The sequence below is a fragment of the Harpegnathos saltator genome, unplaced genomic scaffold (assembly GCF_003227715.2).
Source record: "Harpegnathos saltator strain DR-91 unplaced genomic scaffold, Hsal_v8.6 scaffold175, whole genome shotgun sequence".
Lineage (NCBI taxonomy): Eukaryota > Metazoa > Arthropoda > Insecta > Hymenoptera > Formicidae > Harpegnathos > Harpegnathos saltator.
In genome coordinates, this window is record NW_020229956.1 from 357,775 (window position 1) to 376,280 (window position 18,506).

Genomic DNA, 18,506 nt, shown 5'->3' on the forward strand with positions numbered 1-18,506 from the left:
TATATATATATATATATATGAGCGAATAACTACGCGCTAACAGGTAGCGGGTGCAGTTGGTCGACAGTCCTCGGTACGCAACGGTGTGGACATGGCAGAGGTGGAGAAGAAGGCGAGCGTGGCCATCGTCGGGGGTGGTTTGGTGCGCGAATTTACATCGAGAGAACCTCTCGATTCTTATTTTTTCTTTTACTCCTTCGGTGTAGGCACGTGAGAAAACGAGAAAGTGAGAACAGGAGACACGTTGTCGTCTTCATTACAGGTTGGAGCGTTGGCTGCATGTTTCTTCGCTAAGAGAGGTCATCGTGTAGCCGTCTATGAATATCGGTCAGGTAAAGATCGCTGAGAATTACATTGGAGTGTCAGAATTCTTGCTGTAGAATCGTCAGTTTCGTTGCAACTCGTTTTGGGAATTGCTCTCGCGGTGTTTTCACGTCAATCTCATCGTCGTGAAGTTTTATTGTCTCTTCTGACATTCCTTTGCCAAAAGAGGTCATTGTGTAGCGGTCTATCGATACTTACAGGTTGCGTGAAAAGTTCGCGGAGCGGCATCTATAAGTAAACGGTAGAATTATAAATTGTAGTCGGTTATGTAGAATCACTCTTCACATGAACCTAGGTTAAGTTTCATTTCCATCTGTCAATTCTTTCTGTGCTTACAAGCCAATTGAAGTTGACGTGTCAGTATATTTGTTTGCAATGGAAAATTTGAAACAGCGTGCAGTGATTGAGTTCTTTGTTAAAAAACAATTATTGGAGAGCCATTGAGCCAAATGTATTAAAGTTAATGGAGACTATATTGAAAAATAAAATCATTTTTAGAATTAGATATTCTTTATTTCAGTTTCGCTCCGCGAACTTTTCACGCAATCTGTATACTGTCAACTTCAATTGGCTTGTAAACACAGAAAGAATTGACAGATCGAAATGAAACCTAACTTAGGTTCATGTGAAGAGTGATTCTATATAATCGACTACAATTTATAATTTTACCGTTTACTTATATATGCCACTCCGCGAACTTTTCACGCGACCTGTACTATTGCAGAGTAGGATCCGAATACTTGGGGGCTTTAATTTATATTTTCTTGCCAATAATAATTTTCTTATACATATCGACATACAATTATTTCGTTAAAGGACATAGTATGTGAAAACGCTTTGCACTTAAGTGCTCTCGCGACTATTGCTCTTAGCTGCTAGGTTACTTTACGTGGCAAGTACTTGCCGTAAAGGGTTGCAAAGGTTGAAAGGGTTGCAAGTCGACATAATGTCTTGAAATTTTTTAGACATACGAATAGACGTCATGCAGGGTCAGAGCATTAATTTGGCGCTATCGTTGCGCGGCCGAGAAACTTTGAGGGCGGTCGGTCTCGAGGATGCTCTGGTGAAGAATCACGGTATGATCATGCGCGGCAGAATGGTTCACAATAAGGATGGTAGTTTGAAAGAGTTGCTTTACGACAATGTCAAGGGAAACGTGAGTTCCTCTCTCTGCTTCGGCTCGTCGATTCGCTACTTCGAATTTAGCGATGGGCGGTTTTTCAGAAAAAATTGATATCGAATTCTTCTGCAATACTTCATTAAAACATCAGTTGTTTTGTTATTCATAAAATATTTCGTTTAATCTGCACTGCCTTGTAATCGGGATCACTGCATATCGAACGTGCAAAGAATTAATCGGTCAAGTTTCAGCATTCAGACATTTTTGATAAGATATTGTCTGAGTAAAAGTAACTGTGTCATTAGAACAGACTGAGTAACTAGAATTTTAACCGCTTGGAGTTTAATTATTTAATAGTTTTATCATCAGTTTTATCTTCTTCTAGAATACAAAGCAATATCCTGATTGTATGAGGATCTCAAATGTGAATTTTTCATAAAATAAAACGACATTGATGAATAAGCGTATTAATGAAAATCGATTCTCTATTGAAAGAATCGATTTGTACAAAAATCGAACAGAAAATAATTGATTAAAAAAATTTTTTGGAGGAAAAACACTAATTTTCTTTGAAGATTGAGATTGAGATTGCCCATCGCTATTTCGAATCATTGAATTGTGCCTTCCACATATGTAGTTTCGCCCATCGTTCACGATCTTCCGCTCGTACCGACACGTTAAATATTTTCTTTTACAGTCCATTTATTCCGTTAACAGGCGACATTTAAATATAATTCTGCTAAATGGTAAGTTTAATTTTTATATGCGTTTGAGGCGCGCAAGCGCGTTATACGATTTGTGCGATCTGTTGACATCCGACAACTGCGTGGAGAAAGTCTGGATCATTATCGTAATTTGAAACGATTTTGAACTCAAAATTCATAATAATAATAATAATAATATGAATGATAATTATAATAATAATTATCATTTCGAGCAAACTTGTCAGTTTGAGAAAGAGGATACTTTCCACTCTCTTGCCTTTGATATCTGATAATAATTAATCCTGATAGCAATTGTTATTATTTCGAGCGAACACGTCAGTCTGAAAAAACAGTACTTTTCAATCTCTCGCCCCTGATATCCGATAACGTCGTTGTGCGTGAAGCCGCAAGAATCCGTCTGTGCGTATCGCCTTACCCACGGCAGCCGTTTTTCATAATGAAGGCACCTAAACCTCGATATCGAATAACCGATTCGACGCGATGTTCAATTTAATCTGAACGAACAACCCGGACGACTCACTACTCGTTCTCTTCCGATGCATAGCCGCGGAAAAGTATCCAATGGTGCAATTGAATTTCAATAAAAAGCTCGTAGATGCCGATCTGATGAAGGGAACGATGAAATTTGTCAGGTGAGTTATGATAAATAATAAATAATTTTTTCAAGAGAGATAAGTTCCTCGGAATAGATTCAATTATCGCACACGAGAGGGACACTCGCATCTTCGTTCTCCTCCGTCTTTGCAGTACAGAAACGGGCTTGACAGAAGACGCGGAAGCTGACCTGATAATCGGCGCCGACGGCGCGTACTCGACGGTGCGAAGGATCATGGCCAGGAGACAATACTTCAACTACGCCCAGACGTACATCAAGCACAAATACGTGGAATTGACGGTGCCGGCTGGAGACAATAAGGAGGTGAGAGTGACGCGATTACGATCGAGCTGATTGCGTTGTGTGAATCTGTTGAAACAAACGACGATTTGCGCACAGTCCAAATATTCTCGAACAGAGTAAAATGGCGGTTTGAGACAGAATGAGACAGTCGTCTCGAATCTGTTGCTTTTTTATTTTAGTTTACACACAAAAAAATATACACTGCATTCAAGTAAATATTACTTGTTTCAAGTACTCCGCAAGTTTATATCTTTCATAATTTTATCATGAGCATCAGATTTGCTGAAGATATATATTTCAAACCTCTTAATAAGTTTAGTACTTCAAGCAAGAACATTAATTTAAAGAAAGAATAACGGGTAAAAAAAAGAAAAGTTGATTTATTTCTTCTCTAGAATGTAATTTATTATAATCTTGAGAAACGAGTACAACTTCCACCGAGTATATGACAATGAGCTTTTTTATTCTTGTTCTTGACTGTCCTAAGTTCGAGTGAAAAAACGACAGAGAATCAAGACAGCTTACTCGCTGTATCTCAAATTGCCAACTTAGGGTTTCATCCGCTGCTATAGTGGTTCTAATAGCGAATATTTGACCCATGTGTGTATCGTTGGTCCAAACCAACAAAGACTGATTTGCTCCGAAAGTTCCAAATGAGCGGCAGAAATCTGCACATTTGGCCGCGCGGCGAGTTCATGATGACCGCGTTGCCGAACGAGGACCGCTCGTTCACCGGCAATCTGTTCGCACCGTTCGACATATTCGACAAGCTGAAGACTCCCGAGGCGGTGTTGAGTTTCTACGCCGAGCAGTTCCCCGATCTTCTGCGACTGATGGGTGAGCCGAAGTTGCTAAAAGATTTTTTCCTCTCGGAACCGAAGCCGCTGATATCAATTCAGGTGAATCTCACCTTTATCGTTCATTCATATTCATGTATATCGCGAACACGTAAATGACGTTCGCATGTTTGAATAAATATCCCATCGTTTTGGTATGTTGTCTCTTCGCGCGTCTTGCAGTGCGAGCCTTTCCACGTTGGGAAGACTGCTCTCCTGGTCGGCGATGCTGCTCACGCAATGGTTCCCTTTTACGCTCAAGGGATGAATACTGTAAGTTGTCTCGATCGATATGTAAACCGTCGTGCGGCGTAACAACAAATTCGCGGGGCCAGATACTCGGGTACTGTTGACGGGGGTTTGTTCCAGCGATATTAGTTTGCAATGTTGGGGGAGTCAAGGGGGGAAATTTTTGAAAAAGAACACGTTACCGTTATTGGTTACCAATAAACAATAAAGAAATCACTTACAGAATTAAATAATAATATCTATTAGCTGTAGAGGAATTGACATTACCGTTAATGAAAATACGATGAAAAAATAAAACCGTTGCTGAGAAAAGAGAAGCAACGGCGTTCTTACTTCCCAATATCCTGTATCAGTTTGTTCTTCACTTGTCAGGGTTTCGAGGATATTCTGGTACTCGATGAATTAATGGACCGTTACGATTCGGACCTTGCTGAGGTTCTGCCGAAATTTTCGCAATTGCGCTGCGATGACGCTCATGCGATATGCGACCTGGCGATGTATAATTATATCGAGGTATTTGTGTCGGAAAATTTTTTTGTTGGTTATCACTTGGATATCGTATGTTCATCAAGTCCACGTAAATCTATTTTGCATTCGTGTGTTATTTTTTTTTCTTTCAGATGAGGGACTTATTGACGACAAAAAGTTATCTCTTCCGAAAGTTTATAGATCGTATTTTGTACACGTTCTTCCCGAAATTCTGGATACCGCTTTATATATCTGTGCAGTTCACCCGCATGGGTTTCCGCGACTGTATGATCAACAAAGAATGGCAGGACAAGGTACGGCAGAGTTTTAAGCCACGTTAGCCACATATTTCGCCATGAAAGCAACATTATTTTTATTACAGGTGTTGAGAATGACTCTTTGGTTCCTCGAATTCTTATCCGTATTCGTTATTTTAACTGTCTCTTTCTTTTTTTTCGACTAATTTTCTTCTGTTAATGTGTTGATTTGTCAAGTACGATTAAGAATAACTTGATAATGGAAATGATAAGAGTAATACGAAAGAGAGAGATTTAATTAAAATAATAGTGGACTTATGTATATCTCCTTGGAAATCTTTTTTTACAGCAAGTTCTTCTCACAGCTATAATTATCTTATATGAGTTCGTATGTGATGTTTAATTAACAACTTTTTTTAACAATTATACAAGATTGGCTAACGCATGTGTCGTGTATACTATTTACACATTATTTATTTTATATATACATTTACACGTTTACCTTATCCCTGACCTTATCTCCAGCAGTAATCGTTAATATCACCTTTTACATTTTGTACCCACTTGGACATAAACTAGATTTTACATTTATTTTCAATGTCTAAAATATGCATATATCTTATAAAATATGTCATAAATATGCAAAAAAATGTTAGTTTCATCATTGAGAAAGAATATTAACATTAATAACAAAACATTAAAAACAAAACATTGCAACCCATTGGAGGAATGTAGCAAGGACTTGCTACGAGTAAAATGTAGCAAATAATATGTCACATGTGTGATCAGTAACCATATAGTAATATGGATATATAATATTTCCATATTCAAGTGTAATAAGTATGGATAACAACACAATCATAAAAATTCAACAAGTTCTCGCGATTATTTCTCTTGATATTAAGTTTTCATTTAATATCAAGGAGGAAATCTCCATAAATCGAGAATGAACGATATGTGCGATAATGTGTGTTAGAATTACTATGAAATGCATAAAGTCCCCTTACCTAAATCTACCTTAGTTCGTAAAAGACCGACAAGTTTGATATCTGAGACTTTCGCGGAGTAGAGAATTGCGAGACTTGACTTTTCATGAATATTTTCGTTCACATTTGGCTTTCAGCTGTTCCTGTCTGTGAAAAAGTGCACTGAAACGTTCACAACACAAAAGCAAATCCCGCGAAAGCCATGATATCAAGCCGGAAACCAAATTGAGCAAACTGGCAAGTTTTTTGCTTGACCTCTTGACGAAGATGCGTAAACATCTCTGTCAAGCTCGCCCTCTTCTCTCCTTCCCACGCAAAAACGACCGGAATATATTAAAATTTAGCACTATTTATATGTTAATTACTCGCTCTGTTCTTAATTGTTGTGTTCCATAGAGCAACTTAACACATGAATAGCACTAAACGTTGTCTGACCGATTTGTCCTGATCGTTTTTGTGCTGATGGAAGAGGGATTAGTTTGACAAAAACTGTCTAAACGACGTCGAACACGTGCGACTATCCTTTCATTTAGAGTACTTCCGCATCTTAAGTCAATCACACGTCTAATTCGAGTACAGTTTTCTCCGGATTTTTCACATAATTGTGCTTCTGCGTCTCGAACAGTTCAATCAGCTGCTCTACGAATTTCCCATGATACTCGTTGATCTGTTCCGCCGTAGGCTCCGCTATCTTCGGCAAGTCGATGGGACTTCCAACTGAAATGAGGAAGAACCTGCAGTTGTTTGCATTATATCCACGATAGTTTTTTTGTCGAATTTATGATCACGCTAAAATACAAACAAGACTACGAGAGCTCTTTTGCGCATGAATTGTGTCTTGTTAACCTTGCGTATTCGTGAATTTCAAATTAAAATATCGTAAATTTAGAAAATGTAAAAATACAAAAATGACTTTCAAATGATTGAGAACAATGCATGTAAAGCGTATATCCGCGTTTCGTTTAATATATGTTAATGTATGTTAATGTATGTTAATTGCCAATAGACGAGGAATACTTTACCGACTACGGTGACAGGCGACCGGTTGGGGATTAGTCCGAATGAATATTGGAAGAATCCTCTACCGGAGAAGACAACAGGTGCTAATCCTATAACTTTGCGAACATAATTCTGCAAACGTCTTAAGAATGATCCTTCCGGGCCGTACAATTGGTTGAATAAGTCTGTCTCGCCGAAGGAAAATACAGGAACCAACGTTGTGCTGTGTTACAATGGATCGTGTTAAATTCACCTACATTTTTCCTTTCCTTGCGCACACACATGCGATTTGTGCTTCGTATGTGCGTGTTGTGAACATTGCCACACGGAAGAAATACCTCAGTTCGTATGACCGAATTAGGACAAGACGAAAACTTGATGACGAGGAATGATATTTTTGTTATCGGTTATAATTTTATCGAGGTAACTGAGAGCAATTGATTGATTAGAAATCTTCTATAGGAATATTTTTAGCCCTGCAACCGAGTTTTCGTCTTATTTCCAGACAACAGAAAATTCGGTTACATTAACGAAGTTGTTTTTCTTTTCACATACAGGATGTATAATATCTCTGAGTTCTATCGAAAAACTTACAGGAAAGATTCTGTGTTGGAAAATAAGTAAACCAATTTTAAATAATTAAATAAATATATATCCGCAAAAATTCGGTTTTCAAGATATAATCTTATAGAAGATAGCAACAACGAAAGAAAACGTGTCACGATAAATGGGTTAAGAATGCAACACTTTCTTTTTTATCTGTTTTGAAGATAATATATCTATCAATTTTGATAATTTCTGAACATTAACCGAAGAATCACTCATTGTGACGTTGATATGTTGTTGTCGTGAGTGAAAAAAATATTTCCACTTGACATTATGGATGTCTACATTTTCAATCAGTTTACAGATACGGTAAAAATCTTGAACAATTCCTGTAATAATATTTATACCTAGTTAGTTCTTTTTAAAATATTTTAAAACAAAAGTTAGTTTCTTTTTAAAACAAAACAACGACTTAATCAATAAAATATATTGTTTTTAAGACTGAGATTGTGGCAGCTGTATCTCAGAAAGTAAACGCTTGTGAACATATATTTATATACTTATATAAGACATAATGACATATGAAACTTTTTTACGTGTATGTTTTTATACTGAATCTATCCTGTGAATTTGTCGATAGAATTCAAGTGCACTCTGTATAAATGTAGAAGTGACAGAACTTTTACCCGTGTTGTAATGCTAATTTGACGAAGCCCTTCCTCTTCTTCACTAGGGTGCGATATGTGCCCGGTATCGATTCGAACGATTCCGAGGCGCCGCCGACGATGAGTAACGTCGCTCTGCCGGTGAACGGACTCTTCGGCGGTGTCGACAATAAGTACTTGATACTTCTCGGGTTGGCAGCGCAGCAACCTGCACGCGAGAATTATTTTATTGTCACAATTGAATCGTGTCTCGAATGTCATGGACTGAAAATTCGCACGCCAAATAATCTCATTTTCTCATGAAGGCGAAGGGAAAATCTTTAGCGGCCAACAGTGGAACGGTTAATCTATGTAATAACGAGAAATAAAACAAGAAACTCTCCTGACGGTCGGAAGTTTCCGAGTGTTTGAAAAATGTGTTTATAATTTTTTTCGTTTCTTTCATTATTACTGGATATAATTCGTTTATCTATTTGTGACTGCTGAAATCTTCACCTTCGTTCCTTATCATCGCTGTAGTTATCACACATCATAGTCTTATCGAATTTATCTTCGAGCGACATTAACAAGTCACATGCTACATTCGTTTGCACAACTTCGTTTTACAGGAACTTTTTTGTTCCTACAACGGATTTTTTCATTACGTCCTTAACATGAACATCCTAATTAATGATAGTGTCCGAATCTGCGATTGCACTCGTTTCCTTTAACAAATTTGTTGATATGAAGATCATTACAATTATTCGCCAATAAATATCAGATATCTGTCTGTTAGAGATCTGTTATTCTTTAATTTCTTTAAAATTAAACTGTCAATGGAGAAACAAAATTAAACTGCCACTGAGTGGCGCTTCACAATAATTTCTGAGAAAATATCATATAGAAATTAAAGAAAGACTTCCATAAAATATAATGCAAGTAGAATCGCGAATATTTCCCACAAAATCAACATTGTGCATCTAATTTAACATTTGTATTGCTGATTTGGGAATTTATTTTCACGATTACTTGCTCAATAATTAGGACATTCATTTTGTTCCTCTCGAACAACGGAAAACTCAGTTACACTGACGGAATTATTTTTCCTGTGTAAAGAAGTAGAAAAATACTACGAGTATCGTAGTATATTACGAGGTCGTACACCGACCTCGAGAGAATCGAGCGCGCTATTGAGAAGAGGCGTCTCTCCTTAAACAAGAAAATGAACGAAGACGAAAGCTGTCGGTCTCTTCTTACCTAACGAGAGTACATATTCCCTGTAGAAGGGTACTTTGAAATGCTGGTCGAGAATGATCGCATGCATCTCCAATCCGGGAAACTGCTTCCTGCAGTCTAATGCTTCTACTCCAAGCGCACCCGTTAATCCTATCGATAGAATGCCGTGAGGTATGCAGACGAATATGTAAGATTTCGCGGGATCCAAGTCCACAGTCTTCACCAGCTTTATCGGAAAGTAGTTGCAGAAGTAACGCCAGAATATACTATTTTTAGCTCGTTTTGTCCACGCATAACTGAAAGGTAATGCATAGTCCTTCTTTAAGTATAGTTTAACGACTCTTCTTTTTGTGGACAGGTTTTTTATCATTGCAAATTTTACGTCGCCATTGTCACTTAAAATAGGTCGCAGAACAACGCGATGGTCTTGCGTGTTTTCGTTAAGCGCGATCACTACTCTGTTCAGTCGAAGCGACTGAAGAAAATATTACGTCTAATGTGCCAGATTCTTTTTTATTTCGATATGTTCTTTCAGTCCATGTGTGTGTGTGTGTGTGTGTGAAATTTTCTTCTACCGTGAGCCGGAAATTTCTATTTGTGGTAGTTCCAACGACCGGCTGCCAAAGCTCGGCTGCAGCAAACAGGAAGCTTGATTAGAAGATTTCTAATCAGCTATATGTTTGCAGTTATATCAGTATTGATAACCAAACGCAAGCTTTTGATAATAAAGATCTCGTTTCTCGTCACCGAGTTTTTGTCTGGTCACCATTCAGTTACGCGAAGTGAGATTTTTTCCCGTGCATTTGTTTCGTGCATCCTTTCTCGGTCATTTCGCGCGGCAAAACTACGCGAGGAAAACCGACGGAGAGCGGAAATTACCTTCGGCCACCGCGATTGCAAGTGTCCCAGTCGTAGTACATCCAAAGGAAATATAATAACACAAGGTAGCGTAGCTGCGTGTATATTAGAAGATAGGCCGTGATAAGGACTGCGATGAAGTTGCCGAAGGCCGTCCAGATGAACCATATCGCGGCAGCCAAGGTCTGCAGCCTCCTTTCGAGCGGGACGTTTAACGGTGCAAACCTCACACCCAAAATGTTCATGTTTACCGCCGTGTTGTCGCTCGCTTCGAGTCCGACTACTCGCTTCCGATGCTTCCTCTTGATGCACGTTAGAGTTTACCTATATCAGTCAACGAACTTATATACACAGGTGTGTACCTCTATACGTATATACAGGGTGTTCCCGATAAGACTAAACATTTCAATTCCTGAACACGGGGAACATTTTCGCACGGAGAAAGTTGTTTGCAAAATATAAAAATGTTTTTAGAGAAAGTTTTCAGACTAAAAATACATATATATTTTTCTATGATCCAGGACGAAAGATTAATTGCTAAGTTTTACGTAGATCATCCTGTATACATTTTACACTAGGTGCGCAACTAAGTTTCCGGGTTTTTTTGACCAAAAAATGGAAAATTTCAAGAGAAATACAGAAAATGGTTTATTCAAAGTATCGTCCCTCGTTAGCTACACATTTTTGCCATTTCTCTGGTAATATACATGAATACCGCGACGATAAAACGATGCGTCTTTGGACCGAAACCATTCATCCAACCAATTTTGCACTTCTTCGAAATTGGCCAAGTGTTGCCCAGCCAAGTCATGCGCCATCGACCGGAACAAGTGATAATTGGAAGGGACCAGGTCTGGCGAATACGGCGGGTGCGGTAGCAGATCCCATTTCAGCGTTTTCATGGTGTCCTGGACGATGAAAGTACGATGGCACGGAGCATTGTCGTGCTGCAATATCACTCGTTCGTGTCTCGTGTCCCATTCTGCCCGTTTTTCGAGCAATGCGTGGTTCAAATTGATCAGTTGTTGTCGGTAGCGATGCCCATTGACAGTTTCGCCTGGCTTCTTTTCAGCAGCTCATAGTGCACGATTCCTTTCTGGTCCCACCAAACGCAGAGCATTGTCTTCTTTCCGAAGCGATTTGGCCGTGCCGTCGATGTTGATGCTTCGCCAGGTGAAAGCCACGATTTTTTGCGTTTGGGATTCTCGAAATATATCCACTTCTCATCGCCAGTAACAACTCGGTGCAGGAAACTCTTTCTTTCATGCCGCAAAAGCAAAATTTCGGAAGTGGCTCTTCGATTTTCCATCTGTCTCTCAGTCGACTCATGCGGCACCTATTTTCCTTCCTTTTGAATTTTTCCCATGGCATGTAAACGTTTGAAAATACCTTGGCGAGTCATGTTTAATGCCTCCGCAAGTTGATCTTGTGTTTGCCTATCATCTTCATCCAATAACGCTTGCAGATCGGCGTCCTCAATTGTTTTTGGTCTTCCGGAGCGCTCCTTGTCCTCAGTGTCGAAATCGCCACTTCTGAAGCGTTTAAACCAATCTTCACAGGTAGTTTTCGATGGTGCATGTTCGCCGTAGGCCTCCTCAAGCAAACGACATGCTTCAGCTGCACTTTTTTTCAAGTTAAAGCACAAAAGCAAAGCTTCCCGCAAATGCTGTTTATTTGGCACAAAACTCGACATCTTCGTTGTTAGAAAAAATATTTTTGCGTTGCGATATGTGTTGGTATTGCGACTGGTTATTGTTAACAGATGTCCAAGTTATAAAAAAAACACATGTATGTCGACTACATGTGTCGTTAGTGCCATCTATGTGTGAAACTCGAAAATTTAGTTGCGCACCTAGTATGTTGCTCCAAACATGCGTTTTTCTCGTATTGGTACGATATCCGTCAACAGAGAACCGGTCAAGATGTTACACTTCGATTAGCTAGCTTCGATTAGCTAACGGTATTGAATACGTAGAATTAGCGTCCTGTGGAATTTACCGCGCGATGCTTATTCTTAATTTGTAAAACCGCCAACTTCTATCTTTGTTTTAGACATTCTTGACATTTTTCTTTTTTATTACCTGCGATTATAGAAAAATTATAATGATATTTGCAATACGCAATAATATGCATTATTACATGTATGTATAATGTAAAATATATAAAATATATATAATGTAAAATGTATAATGTATGTAATGTAAAGTATGTATAATGTAAAATATGAGATTATGTATGATTTATTGTAAATATCATTACAATTTTCAGTCGGACGTAACAGAAGAGAAAAACGTTAAGAATGTTTAACAAAGTTACAAAATTCGCACTTTTATAAATTAAGAATTAGTATTGTGCGGTAAATTTAATAATATATATATATATATAATGTATTAAAATATATATTTTATGAATTAGTTATGTATTCGTATATTATTATTTGTATAAAATTATTCGTAGATTGCACATATTACGTTTGCGTCCGCATCCGTTTTAAAAGTAGCATATATTTTAATAAATCGTTTGCGATCAAATCATTTGGATGTTCAAGGATGAATAGCGATTGCGTTGGAGAATCGAATTCTATCTTGAACCGAAAGCAGCTGTGAAAGTACACTATTTCTATTCTTCCTAGTAGGAAATTGGCATATCGCCAAATAGCGCACAGTTATTCTTTCATACGAGATAATAAAAATTTTACAATATCGCCGCAGCCTGGCTGCCTGAGTGTTCATGCACGTTTACATATGCGTTTTACATTTACGTTATGTTACGTTACGTTGATTTGTAAGTCATGATACTATGGCGATGCTCGTAAAGTTCAATGACAACTCACAAATCAATTCAGCGACGTTGTTAATCTTAGGCACATCCAATTGTCGACAAAACACTAAGGAATAGCGGCTCTCGAATCGACGATATATTAACTCGGAGAGTTACGCAAAACTTTTTTATTAGGACCGCGATGCAGTAGAGAACACGATCGTGTGCGCGTAAGCCTTACGCGCACACGATCGTGTTCTCTACTGCATCGCGGTCCTAATAAAAAAGTTTTGCGTAACTCTCCGAGTTAATATATCGAACGAGAAGATCGAAGTTTGCACAAACGACCATTGAATCTCATCGACTAATTCACGACCTTAGTCAGTTATCAATACTCACTTTATGTGTAGTACGTGTAGTGCGTCACGTCGATGCTTTCAAACATAGTGGGAGAGACAGAGAGAGAGAGAGAGAGAGAGAGAGAGAGAGAGAGAAATGCACACGAGGAGAGGCCGAAGGAATACCAGTTCCTCGTTGAAAATGATTTTCCCTCAGCTTATTCACACGCGACGACGTTGACGATACTCCTTTCCGCCTCGTTGAATTTTGCACTCGTGAGTTACGAAACTGAGAGTTACGAAAAGAGAAGAAAACGGAAACGTTTATTTTGGCCGAGACTCCTACGGAGCGAACACGAGGGAATACGGGAAGGCGAGTTTCACGTGTTCGTTACCTGCAGAACGTCCGGCTTCTCGTCGGCATATAAATTCGGTTCTCTCCCAATATAGCAGGTAGACGGGACCTTCCGTAATGGCTAGTCGCATCGCACGTCCACGTTGACGCGTGTTTGCCGCGTGGTGTGCTGGTTCGTTTCTGCTGATCTCGGCGAAACGCTCGCCACGATGTCGCAGGTCTCACTGTTGGATCGTATCGTGTTGAGAGCAGGAAAAGTATACGTGTCAAGTGAGACACATACACGCACGCACGTACATCATTCAAGGTACGCGCGCGCATGTGTGTGTATGCGCGCGCGCGCGCGCGTGTGTGTGTGTGTTTGTGTGTGTCGGTAGTAATGGTCACCAGCTCCAACGTTCAAACTGGCGCTCGAAGTTTAATACGAATCCGCCGGCCATGTGTTTAGTCACTCGAGAGGGGAGCGTTATCAGGCGGTGAAATGAAAACGCTGCACGGAGGCGCTCCGTCGCGATTTTCTGTCGAAATAATACGTTTATTATTCTATAAAAAAGAAACAAAAAATTTACAACGGGCGCAGGGGGAGAAAGAAGTGCACCTGTTAGAACATCGTGCATCGACATCGAGAGGAAAACGAAAGATGATGTTCGCGCGCCAACGCCGTCGCCGGCGATAATTCGTTTTTAAGTACTTTAAGACTCGATCGAGCCGTGCAACAATGTCGCGCATTGATCGACCAAGATCTTGGTTCAACGAAATAATCGGCGGATCGGTCCGGTGAAAATTAACGAATCGTCGTGTGTGCAATCACGAGTGGCTTCTCGCCGTTCGATGAAATTAATTACTCATCGGCAATCGTGCAATCATATAAAGGTGATCGATTGAAACCATCATGGGGGTGTAATCACGATTTAATTTTGATGTTAATTTTGATTATTTTGCTCGACCTCTTTCTCTCAGTCGATCAGATGCCCAACACCGGTGACGTTTAACAAAATCGCTTAATATTAAGTTGAACAAAATTACGAGGTCCACCAGCGAGGTGGACTCGTGCGGGTAAACCGTGGCCGCGACTTGCGTCGTTGTGCAAAGGAGACAATCAAGCTCCGCTGTGATTTCAAGCAATCACCGGGCACTCGTGTTTATTTCCGTCTCGAGACGAATCTGGAGTAAATTCGGATGTGCACGCTCGATTGGCCCGCTTGGCGCGATTTTCTCACTTTCCGGATCAGTTTCTTCGGATCAGCGCATAACCAGTCGAATCGAAGCGATCGCTCGGAACAACCATTGTGTGCAAACGCGATTCTCACTCGGTATTAACCTTGATCGCTTCAGTCATTTAAAAATTTATTTATTCTTTTTTCTTTATTAATTAATGTTCAACATCGGCGCGCGCGCGCGCTTCAGTGTTTCCTTCTCACTGATCATGTGGTTACACATGCACCTTCATTAATGTCTCGTGAAGTCAAGTTGTACGAGGTACAATAGCGACGAACGGCAGCGTCGGATACGGGTGCTGCGATAGCAAAAGCGGTGCCTTATTCGCGATAGTCGTGTTCGATCCACTTGGGCAGAGTCGAATGTATAAAACAAATATTGTCTCAGGCGAGAAAAGCGAGAAACGTTCACAACGTCAGAAACGGTGTGAGGTCGATGCGGTGAGATAAATAAGTCGTAACGGCACTTCTGACGCGGCTCAACGCGGTTGCAACAAAAAAACCTCCCGAGAGACACAAGTATAACAATAATGCGCGCGAGGGAGGAAAGAAAATGTAATGTCGCTACTTATTCTCAATGCTACCTCGGCGAGTACTACGGAAGTAAGAAAGTAACGATAACTCGCCGATTATGACTTCGTACTTTGTCGCGCTGGGGAAAGATTCTTCTACGTTATAACGATCATCTTGCGGTTCTGTTTTTGCTTCTGTCATCGTCGAAGGGACAATACGCTCCGACTTGCGGTGCTAAGGTCACCTGTGTGAAGCTGGCCCCTCATTATCAATATTTGAAAAAAATGATGAGAGTTCTAGTTTGCCCCCCGAAGAGTTCCAGAGTTCTCAATCGGTTTTAGAAATAGTTCTGGCGTTTTAAGCAATCAAAAAGGCTATTGAAAAAAGGGGTGGCAACTTCACAAAACCGTCCACTTTAGCGAGCTAGAACTCTTTCATTTCCGCTCAAATCGATTCAAGTCATTAGGAAAATTGATAGAATTCGATTTTCGAAAAAAATTTCTAAGTCCAATTAGGAAAAAATTTTTCTTCGAAAATCAGTCAGTTTCTTTAGAGTTCTAATGGCCCCCCGAAGAGTTCTATCGATTTTCCTCATGACTTGAATCGATTCGAGCGGAAATGAAAGAGTTCTAGCTCGCTAAAGTGGACGGTTTTCTGAAGGTGACCCCCTCCTTTTTTCAATTGCCTTTTTGACTGCTTAAAACGCCAGAACTATTTCTAAAATCGATTGAGAACTCTGGAACTCTTCGGGGGGGCAACTAGAACTGTCATCATTTTTTTCAAATTTTGATAATGAGAGGCCAGCTTCACATAGGTGCTAAGGTCGCACGACGAGATTGCACTGCCGTTTCACGTGCCTTAAAGTATCGCTAACACCGGCTGCATCTCACTGTCAAATTCAGGCTCTAGTCTAGTTGATCCGCGTGGCCGATGCGAATCGTGAGAAGTCGGGGCTGGCCGACCCATCGGGAATGGATCTTTTTTTCTTTTTCTTTTGTTTTTCTTCTCGTTTGCCATCTTCCGTGCGAAGTGAGCCGAGCGTGGAAGTAGCGCGTGCATCAATTTGGCTGCGTATTAGGGTACGTTCGAGGAGACGCCATTAGCGTTTGATGGCCTAGAACTTACCGGTATGTGTCCTAAAAGCACCGACTGATGAGAGTTTAAATTCCTCTTTAGTTTCAGCATCCCGAAGCTTTACCTCCACGAAACTGTACATTGCGTGCGTAAACAGCAAAATAATGATTACGATGTAGGTACCCATTCAAATGCAGTGCGCAACTGCGGAAGGAATAAAAATTGATAGCGTATAATTATAGCGTATCATGATAGCGTCTGTTAGCGTTCTCATCTAGCACCGTGAACAGCCTAGGGCGCTAAATAGCGCTAATAGCGTCACACCCGAACGCACTCTTAGAATTCGTACGAACGCGAATCCGATGACAACCAAGCGCTAGACTAAAAAACTAAACGCTAAACGGGTGCCTTATACAATTACATTATAACATTACTTCACACTTTCTCTGCTGGCGACAACGAAGCACCGAAATGAAATCTCGCGATTCGTCTTCCGCTAGATGTAATTCAGAAGAAGACTTGCAGGTCGAATTTATTAGAAAAACAGGAGAGAACGAAAGAGAGAAAGACGTCACAGGCGACGAAGCGAGGGTACGTTTCACGCGTACGTGTCCGTCGTCCGAAAATGAGAACTCGTCCAAGAGAAATCCAAGGGAAACTTGTCCGCTCGGCAGAAATAAACGTACGATTGGAGTAGATTAGGAGCTTGGAGAATGCTTCGTATTACAATATGTACAGAAATTTTGGGCAACTCTCTGGCGTAGCTACGCGTACCGACGTAGATAACAGATTCAACAGCTCAACGTGAACACATCGTCGAGATCTCCATCGGTATTCGTCGTTCTCGCCGCTCAAATACGCCAGAACAAGGAAGGAAACTAACGGCGGGTGCGATACGCGTCAGTGGGTGACAACGAAAGGGTCATCATCATCATCATCCTGCCTGAGACGATGAATCCGCGTCGGGCGCGGCGGTCCCCTTCTTCCTCTCTTCCTCTTCTTCTTTCCTTCCTCTTCCCTCTTTTGGCATTTGACTTGGCGAGCGGTTCAATCGCGTCGCGCGGGGCAAATTGTCGGGAACCTCGTCGGGAACAGCGGGATTCGAAAGTAACAACGACTTACGTAAGCTATATCATCGATAACAATGATCTCGCCGAGCGATATCTCACGAACGACGAGTTCGTCGCAAGTTTACTTCGCTACTTATTAAACACGATTGTCAGGGACGGACAGTGAGGTCGTTCAACGCAAGGGTGAAAAATATCTCGTCTCATGTCATCATCCGCGCGATACTATTGGCCCCTCCGAATAGTGCGAGATCTTCCGGATTTTCCGACTATTCGCAGCGCGAACAGTATTAAAAGTCTATGCAAACCATAACGCACGTATATATAGATACAGGTAACATGAAAAAATACTACTCTCCATCGCTGCAAATAACGACGACGGTTGCGCGCGCGCGAGTAGCATTTTTTTCTTCATATACAGGGTGCACGATTTATCTGAAGACATTTAAATATCTCGAGAACTATGCATTGGATAAAAAAAAGTGGTTAATGAAAGTTGTTAGTCTCGAAGGGGGACATCCAACGATACCAAACTCGACCTCCCGCCCCACCCCCTGGAGGTGGGAGTTGGGGGCAACTTTGAAATCTTAAATGGAAACCCCCATTTTTTATTACAGGTACAGATTCTACGCCACAAAATACGTAAATTTTGTCCGAAACTTTTTTTTTGATCCGTGATAGATGGCGCTGTAATCGCAAAAAATTATATTTTCCGCAATTCTCCAGAAATGATCATTGGATTGAGAAATAAAAAATACCTGTTCAATATTTTTAAAGAACATAATAAAAGTTATTCCCCCCCCATTCTCTCGGGGTAGGGTGGGTGGTAACGTTCAAATCTCAAATGGGAACCGAACTTGCGCTGAAACTCCCGCAGATATGCGGCTTCTATCCTGTATACAGTCATTTGAAAAAAGGATCAATAAGTGTATTGAAGTTGAAGGTAAAAATTTCGAACACTTACTCTAATTAATTGAACAGTGAGAGGCAAGGGGACTCACATTAAAAAAGCACACCGATCTGTGAGAGGCAAGGG

The 18,506-nt window shown here is 40.4% G+C and overlaps 2 protein-coding genes across 4 annotated transcripts; one reads left to right on the top strand and one right to left on the bottom strand.

The window, feature by feature from the left end:
* The first annotated feature begins 46 nt into the window (after window positions 1–46).
* Window positions 47–7,084, top strand: cn (Kynurenine 3-monooxygenase cn). 3 transcript variants are annotated; one of them, XM_011138866.3, is made up of 11 exons: window positions 47–142; window positions 263–332; window positions 1,290–1,480; window positions 2,142–2,190; window positions 2,714–2,801; window positions 2,917–3,088; window positions 3,697–3,966; window positions 4,087–4,176; window positions 4,525–4,665; window positions 4,773–4,934; window positions 6,870–7,084. In XM_011138866.3, the coding sequence occupies exons 1-11, from the start codon at window positions 92–94 to the stop codon at window positions 6,990–6,992; spliced, it is 1,407 nt and encodes a 468-aa protein (XP_011137168.1). In that variant the 5' UTR covers window positions 47–91; the 3' UTR covers window positions 6,993–7,084. The 3 variants fall into 3 exon arrangements, with proteins under 3 accessions (XP_011137168.1, XP_011137170.1, XP_011137172.1); XM_011138868.2 differs by lacking the exon at window positions 6,870–7,084 and adding an exon at window positions 5,003–5,951; XM_011138870.3 differs by lacking the exon at window positions 6,870–7,084 and adding an exon at window positions 5,003–5,951 and having other exon boundaries at window positions 3,715–3,966.
* Window positions 7,085–8,090: 1,006 nt separating this feature from the next.
* LOC105181913 (2-acylglycerol O-acyltransferase 1) lies at window positions 8,091–10,391 on the bottom strand. Its single transcript, XM_011138999.1, has 3 exons — window positions 10,168–10,391; window positions 9,310–9,584; window positions 8,091–8,281 (listed from the first exon to the last, which is right to left on the bottom strand). Exons 1-3 carry the CDS (start codon window positions 10,389–10,391, stop codon window positions 8,091–8,093), a joined length of 690 nt encoding a protein of 229 aa, XP_011137301.1.
* Between the last annotated feature and the right edge of the window lie 8,115 nt (window positions 10,392–18,506).